A 7,942-nucleotide genomic window follows, 5' to 3' on the forward strand; every position below is an offset into this window, starting at 1 on the left:
TCTCCTTCTAGAGCACCTGAGTGTTTGCATATACAACAAAAATCCTGGTTGCCTGAGGGTGGTAAGGCACCCAAAAGGCAGGGGCTGTACTGCTGCCCCAGGTTGTGGTCCTGCTGCTGGGACCTCTGCTCTTCCTCTGGTCACAGCCTTTGCTTTGCAATCTGCAGAATGTGTGTCATGGCCCACATGAAGCAGTGTGTATTCCTTACACACCTTCTGTTACTGACCTGTTCTTGCAAAAGATTGTTCCTTGCAGATTGCAAATATGAGTACACATTAAAATAGTAACTCCTGTCCAAAGAACGGTGATTGAAAAGAAATGTATTTTGTGTTTTGTTCTGCTCTAGTCTAGGAAATAAGCCCACAAGTACTCAGTATGTGTGGAAACACTACAAGGGCAAACTCCTACAGGAAATTAAATTTCTGTAATAAAAGATAATCTACTCTCCACTTCTTTTCTCCAGGGGAGGAGGAAGAGGGAGAGAGAGAGAAGAGGGAGAGAGAGAGAAGAGTGAGAGAAGAGACAACTGGAGGGATTGGCAGTTTGTAGAACTGCTCAGGACAGAAGAAAATGCACAAGCTGAAAGAATAAACAACAAAATAAGTTCCTCAGGTACAAGGATTGTGTAATTACATTGCATGGAATATCTTTATTATAAAACTTCAAACATGGTAATGCATTGTAGGGAGAAATAGATCAGGTCTAAAATCTTCAGAACACCATTGCATTTATCAATCAATCAATATTTGTATATATATAAAAATATAAATATGCACATATATGCATGTGTATATATATATACACATACACATATGTATGCATATATACATCTATATGTATATTCTTGGGTAACCCTTCACATACAAATCAGTCATTCACAGTTACCAAGTCAGAACAGTAAATGGGAGGTCAACCCCAGCTGTATGCTCAAGAGCAGTGACCAGACTGGCACATCAGTTCCTTTATGTGTTCAAAAAGTTCCTTCCTGGGGAAGTGTGGGTGTTGTCTGGGCTTTACGCATCTGTGGAGCCTCTGGCCACTCTAACCAGCCAGTGCTATCCACTTTAGATACCACCTGAGTTCCAGGATGGTTGTTGTATTACTGTTGTTCGTGCCACTCTCCATCCTTTTGCGGGCACCTGCAGAGCAACCAGCACCTCAGCCAGCGGGCCGGGGCTCTGCTGAGAGCAGCCACCGCCCTGGCCTGTGGTTTACAAGCCAGTGTGTCCACAGGAAGCTTTGATATATGACTCTTACTGCTCTTTCAGCTCACATTTACTATTTTTTCCACTCAGCCTTTTTTTCCTGGTGTCTATTTCTCCACTTGTCCCTAAGGCACTTAAGGGTTTTTCTTGACACCCACAATGTCATTTCGAGGCTACAGCTTCCAAACTCTTCCAGACCAGGAGCTGCAGGCCCTGGTAGAAGATGGGAAGTCAGGATTATACCTGGATATTCCTACATGTTGATTTTGACAAAACATATGCATAGCATGTGCTTTGTTGCTTATCTAATTATTCACTCACTAAACTCTTTCTGGGCTGGAAACCTCATTCAGATCTGTCAACTGGGAGCCAGGCCCTGGCATGATGCCTTAACCTTGGGCACTGCTTCCCTCTAATGAGCAAATTCCTACTCCTGCTGTGAGCTCTGTCCCTGCCTGCAATGCCAATCCATTCTGCTGAAATGAGGGAAGGAGTGGCCAAGTGTCCCAAATTCAAAAACATAAACAGTTCCTTTCAGCACTGAATATGAGGTGGGGGAAGAAATGTTTCTAAGGCACTTCTCTGTGCTGCTCAGGCAGTGGGGGAGTCCACTGGTCATTTTGGTCTCCCTTTCACAAAGCAGGTAGGGCAGGATGTGCCAAGGGAAAGAGAGAACAATGATAAAAAAGATGCTAAAAAGTAAGAACCCCAAAGGCAACCTTGATAAAAACAACCTCAAGCAGTTGCTTCCATTTTTCCTGTCACCCAAACAGTGCATCCCTGTGGATGCCCTGCTGGGAGGATTCCTCAACTTCAGGTCACCCACTCAGGATGAAAGTTTCTGACCTGTAGCTCTACAGGACAGTGCCAACAAAAGATGACTGTGAGGATGTCGTATGCATAGAGGAGTGCTTGTCCAGGCTGCGCCCATTGAGAGCACCGTAGTCTTTGCAGATCATCAGAAAACACGCGTATTTTCTGAAAGCTTCGTGGAGATGTTTCTTGAACTTCTCACCCACAAAGGCGTAGATGACTGGGTTGAGGCAGCAGTGGATGAAGGAGAGCACCTCAGCCAGCTCTGTGGCTAGGTCTAGCCTTTGGCTTGTCTGGCAGTCATCGATGATGTGCATTTTCCTCAGAGAGTCCAGAAAAAGCACAATGTTGATGGGGGTCCAAAAGAGGAAGAACACAATGACGACAATAAAAACTAGTTTCATTGCTTTGTACTTGTTCTGAGTATGGCAATTCTGCAGGTTTTTCAAGATGTTGTGGTAGCAGAAAACGAGGACAACAACAGGAATCAACCACCCCAGGACATTGACTTCAAAATTACTGAAAATCTTCCAGCCATTGTTGCTATCAGGATAGTGAGGGCTGCACTTAGTCCAGTTATTGTCATTTGTTTCCTGGAAAAAAATGAAGTCTGGTGCTGATGCTAAAATGGCAACTGCCCAAAGGACTAGGCTGGCGATAACCCCATGGGCAGCTGTCCGAACCTTTAGAGCATAGACAGACCGGACAATGGCCAAGTACCTGTCGACACTCATGATGGTTATGAAGAAGGCACTGCTGTAAAAACCAATGAAGTAAGCTGAGCTGATGATTTTACACATCGCATTTCCAAAAGTCCACTGGTTCCTGATGGAGTAGTGAACCAAAAACGGGACGGAGAAAACAAAGAGGAGGTCAGAGATGGCAAGGTTCAGCAGATACACGTCAGTTATGGCCCTGACTTTCCTGAAGACTGTTAGGACCCAAACGACCAAAACATTTCCCATGAGGCCAGTCACAAACAGTAGGGAGTACAGCACTGGAAAAAAAGTAGATGCAAATGCTGGGATATTTTCAAGATCACAGTTGATGTCCAGCTCTGGGTAGATGAAGGCATATTCATAGGCTGCAGAGAAGTTAGATGTTGGTGACGTGTAATCTACCTGTTCAAGGACAATGCAGTTCATGAGGCCCAAATCCCAAATTACCCTTTTTGTATGTATACTAAGCACAAGTCAGGTCACACCAAGCTGCATGAGGACAAAACAGCTCTGCCTCAGTTGTGTTGGAGGATGCAAATGAGTAATGAATATGAGTGACCAGTTCTCCCCTGCAAGATCTGGGATGAAGTTTTGCACCAGAGGTGCAGAGGAAATCAAGGAAAATGGAGCTGTGGTGGTAAACCAGAGGTTACCAGTATACCCCCACCAGCTGCATGTGGGGTATCCAACCCCATGCCTGCAGTCCAGGTGAACATGGTGGGGCACTGGGGCCAGACCTAGGGTGCATCCCCAAACCAGCAACCAAATGGGCATGGTCATAGGGCTGATAACCCCTGACAAAAGTTTTAGGGTCCTATTCACATTTCCTTCAGAAAGGAGAAAGGGAGCAGTGCTTAGGGAGGAACTGGTATCTAAATGCTCGTCTCCTAAAAGGTGTATTTCCAGTTAGCTAAGTGCCAGAAACAGCCCTTCCTGGGACAAGTTACTTTTGCAGAGGATTCCCACATGGTTCAAGCAGATTTTCAGCTGTAAAGGCACCACCATGTACAGGTCACAAGTGGGTGCTTCACATTGCACACTCTCTCCACCCTGGGTAGAGATCAGCGGTGGCAGTTCTGGCCCAGGGGGCAAATTCCCAAAGACCAAACAGGGGTTTACACCCCTTCTTCTCCCCTCCCCAGCAGGAACTTTGCTCTCTTGGCCTGTGCCAGTACAAACCACTCTTGGCAGCAGCTGAAGTCCACCAAGATTTTGCAAATGGGGACAGCTTGCTTTCCTTTCGAAAGCAGCAGCTCTGCGCTCCTGACACCTGTGAGGATGCACCAGCAGCAGCAACATTCCCCTTCCCTGCTCCCTGACCCTCGCATCCCCGGCAGCAACCACTACATTCCTGGGCAGCACCTGTGACAGCAGAGAGCTAAAGAAGGTGGATGGCAGCACATACCCTGGTCTCACCAGCCAAAGGTACTTTCACTCTTAGTTTCTTTTAGAGAACAAAAGTCATACTGATTTCTTCTAAACCTCCGCTGTCCCAACCAGTACTATGTGTCCCCTTAGGAAAAGCTGGACCCCCTCAGATGTGCTACTGGCCTCGGCTCACAGGGCAGCAGCCCGGCAGGGAATCACTCACCGACGCGTCCTCAGAGTCCCCTCTGCCCAGCAGGTACGTCAAGTTCCCCTCCATAATCCAACACTGTGTCTGAAACAGTGAAAAAATAATGCTTTTATATTACAGATTTTTAAGAAGCAGCACACCTTCACACATGTATGCTGGCAGTATTTACCTTAGCTGATGATGCAATGACAAGGCACAGGCAAGGTCCTCACCGTAGCAGTGCACAGTCATACAGTGCCTCTTCTTCTGTGTGATACATGTTACTTTAAAGGCGTGTAAAACCCCAAGCCAATGAGTTCACCTCTTTAGTTGACAGAGAAATGGAAACACGTCAGGTTTATCTTTTAAACAATCTGCTTTTCACTTTGAGCATTCATATGGACGTCAATGGAAGAGATTTGCAATTTCCCCCATGCATCTGCAAAGTGCCCCTGTCTCTCACCTTCAGCCCCTGCTCTGCAGCTCCTGTGGCTGGGAGAGGGGAAGCAGCACTGCCTCTCCTCTGCTCCAAGGATTTTCAGTGAAGAGGTCTGTGGGTCAAGGCTCAATGCTGCCAATAGTCAGTGATGGCAAAGGGCACCACGTTGGACATTTTTCCTTGGAAGCTACCTTCCTCCTCCAGCCACCCACCCACAGAAATACTCGAGGGAAATGATCATAGGATCAGAGAATCATTTAGGCTCGAAAAGACCCTTAGGTCTTTAGACCTTTAGGGGCAGATTTAGACCTTTAAAGTCAGATCTGTAGCTGACAGGGGTGTTTGCAGCCAGCACCCCCCATCTCCCTGCACCACTGCAGCTGAGCACCCGTTGAGTGCTAAAGGTGCCAAATTTGTGGTTATGAGTTAAGAAAGGCATTTTCTAGCTCTTCACCCAAGCCAAAAGGATCCCAACACAAGATACATGTGAAAGAGCAGCACTACTGAGCAACGGGCAGCATTTGAAGTGTGTGGTACCTCCTTCAATACTGCTGCTCCTCACTGTACCCTGGTGCTATTACTGCAATTCAGGCAAGTCACATCAACTCTTTTTTTGTTTGCTTTTGAGCAAACAGTACCTCACTGGATGTCAGTCTGTAGATGAGATGTGCTACTGGAGATGTCCGTGTTGAATCATCTGTTGTCTCTCTCAAACCCTCCGAAGGCCCACCTTCATTCACTGTCACTCCAAAGGCAGAGGGATAAATCTCCATGAACTGAGAAAATCTGCAACTGTTCCATACGTGGAGTGGGTGGCTTTCTTTTGCTGTGGTGGGCAGTGTGACATTGGGTCAAAGTTTTATGTGTTAGTCAAGCCATAGTCTGATTGACAGCCAAGCTCTTCTGGATATTAACTCTTGCACTAGTAGAAGCCAGAAACTGAAACCAGAAATGAACTCCTTTGTCAGAGGAGTTACTGACAGTGCTGAAGTGGGAATCCATTGTCCATTTACAGGCTTAAAACAGCACTCACATCTCTGTCAGTGTTGGTGGCAGAGAAGATAGTCAGGAATTACGCAATGTGGACAAAGAGGTGGCAACCAGACAGGAATTTGGCCTCTTAGGCAGCTCTGTACATTTAGTCTCCTAAACAGAAATGACAGGCTGTCTGAGCAGAAGGAAGAAGTAGCCCCAGCAGCACCAAGACTGCTGGGGAGCCATGAAACATCCAGGTATCTCCCAATGCAGCAAGGACAGAAGCTCACAAGCCATCCCACATGGTAGCTGGGACTGTGGGTGACACCTGGGATGCTCACACCACATGGCATGTGCTCAGGGGAAGCCTGAACAAGAAAGGAACAGGCTCCATGCGGTGTTTGCCCAGAGCCTGTGGCAGAACATCCTCCGGTGCCTGCACTGGCTAGTGCAGACATGGCAGCACAAAGAATGCTCAGAGCCACTTCTGCTCGCTGGACACACGGCACAGGGGCTTCACAAGTCTTTCTGGGGTCAGGCTTGGTCCCTAGCCAGACATGACAAAGGACCAGGTTTTTCCTTAGAGTGAAGCACTGGCCAGAGGAGATGAGATGTCAACAGGCATCAGTGACAGCAGTGGCATAGGCTGCTGGCACCTTGTATGCAGGGGAGAGACAAGGCCAAATGCCACTGTCAAGAGACACTGCCTGTTCCCTGCATGGCAGTTGGAAATCCTGTCTGAGGGGAGTGCAGCAACAAAGCAAATTAGCCACCAGCCCTGGTGGGAAGGTGGCCAGTGTCCCCCCATTTGGAGGAGCAATGCCAGTGGTAGAGGAGGAGGCAGGTGCCCCTGAGGAGCAGAGAGGGCTGCAGCTGTCCCTGTTTAGCCACCCTGCAGGCAGGACAGTGTCCAGGCGCTGATGCTGCTTCTGCTGGCAGTGGGCCCTGGCTCTGGACAGGATGCCCTGCTCTCACCTGCCCACTCCTTGGCCTCGGAGCTGCACTTACGGTGTTACGGCAGATGGAAAATGTGAGTAGCCGCAGTAACCTGTTTCTTCTGGACAGAGCCTTGGCAGAAAACTTCCTATAAGCATTGCAGAGCCAAACCCTCCTGGTTACAGCAGGGTCCTCTTCTGCAGCATGGCAGCACACATCCCCTTGGGGATCCTTTTGGCTTGGGTCAGGAACTGGAAAATGCTTTTCTTAACCCATAACCATGAATTGGGCATCTTCAGTGCCCGAGGGCTGTGCAGCCACGGTGGTGCAGAGAGAGGGTGCTGCTGGCTGCAAACACACCCGCCAACTAAAACTTTGCCTCTCAGAGCTCACCAGCAGCATCTTTCCTGCAGTCACGTCAAGGCCATTTGCTAATCTGCCCGACACACACCAGGACATGGCCTTACTCATGCACTGCTGTGCACCACGAGCCACACCTGAGCCTCCGTCACATGCAAGTGTGTGTGTGCAGCTTCCTGGCATCTCCCTGTTTGTAATGGGGTGAGGCTGGTCCCTGGTGCTGGGTGGCCATGGTGACCTGCAGATCCCTGTAAAGCCCCGTGGGATCCTCCTGTGGAAGGTGTCCTCGTGGCACAAAGCATGCAGGGCATATGGTTCACCTCCCTAGTCACAACCAGATTGACTGCGTCAGCATCACCCCTGCATGTTGCCTGCCTGTCAGATTGCCAAAAATACCCATTGTCTGCTCCAAGGCCACAGACCCATTGGTTCTGACATGAAGGTGGGTTTGTTGACCAGTGCTGTTACTGGAAATTATCTCAGGTGAAGGAGTCTCTCCTGCATTGGCAGTGCCTCAAAGCAGCAGTTGGCTCTGCAGAGAGACTTGCATCCTTCAGCAGAGTCAGTAATACTTTGCCTTTCCACTCCTGTCTCTTAGCAACTGGGAAGTTTTGGACTATGAACAAACCATGGTGTGAGGTGCAGGGGCAGAAGGGACCATGGGTTCAGACAGAGTCATCCTACACCTAAAGCCAACAGTGCCTGTGCACCCCAGCTGCAGCCACCCCTAAGCAGGGACCAGTCTGGACCCAGACCATGCAGGTAAGTTTTGCCTCCCCCCCGTTTTAGTGAAGAATAGATGTGTGTCCCATTGGTGGCTGGAAAGCCACCAGAGCTGAGCTGTCTCCTTGCATCTGTCCAGGACAGTGATACGAAGGGATGAGGCTCCCTCTGCTGGGTTTTCATGCAGAAGTAAGGCATGGAAATCAAACCTCCAGA

The 7,942-nt window shown here is 48.7% G+C and overlaps 1 protein-coding gene across 1 annotated transcript; it reads right to left on the reverse strand.

Annotated features, from left to right (window-relative positions):
* Nucleotides 1–815: 815 nt before the first annotated feature.
* Nucleotides 816–4,383, reverse strand: LOC136098735 (C-C chemokine receptor type 8). The gene is made up of 2 exons (XM_065832386.2): nucleotides 4,330–4,383; nucleotides 816–3,140 (listed from the first exon to the last, which is right to left on the reverse strand). The coding sequence occupies exons 1-2, from the start codon at nucleotides 4,381–4,383 to the stop codon at nucleotides 2,061–2,063; spliced, it is 1,134 nt and encodes a 377-aa protein (XP_065688458.1). The 3' UTR covers nucleotides 816–2,060.
* Between the last annotated feature and the right edge of the window lie 3,559 nt (nucleotides 4,384–7,942).

This window comes from Patagioenas fasciata, chromosome 2, assembly GCF_037038585.1.
Source record: "Patagioenas fasciata isolate bPatFas1 chromosome 2, bPatFas1.hap1, whole genome shotgun sequence".
NCBI classification, from domain to species: domain Eukaryota; kingdom Metazoa; phylum Chordata; class Aves; order Columbiformes; family Columbidae; genus Patagioenas; species Patagioenas fasciata.

What these genes read in the sequence shown, in the direction of transcription:
- LOC136098735 (XM_065832386.2), bottom strand. Translation starts at nt 4,383, where the DNA reads ATGGAGGGGAACTTGACGTACCTGCTGGGCAGAGGGGACTCTGAGGAC. An exon ending in GGGACTCTGAGGACGCGTCG is followed by an intron (nt 3,141 to 4,329) that starts GTGAGTGATTCC and finishes GTCCTTGAACAG; the next exon opens with GTAGATTACACGTCACCAAC.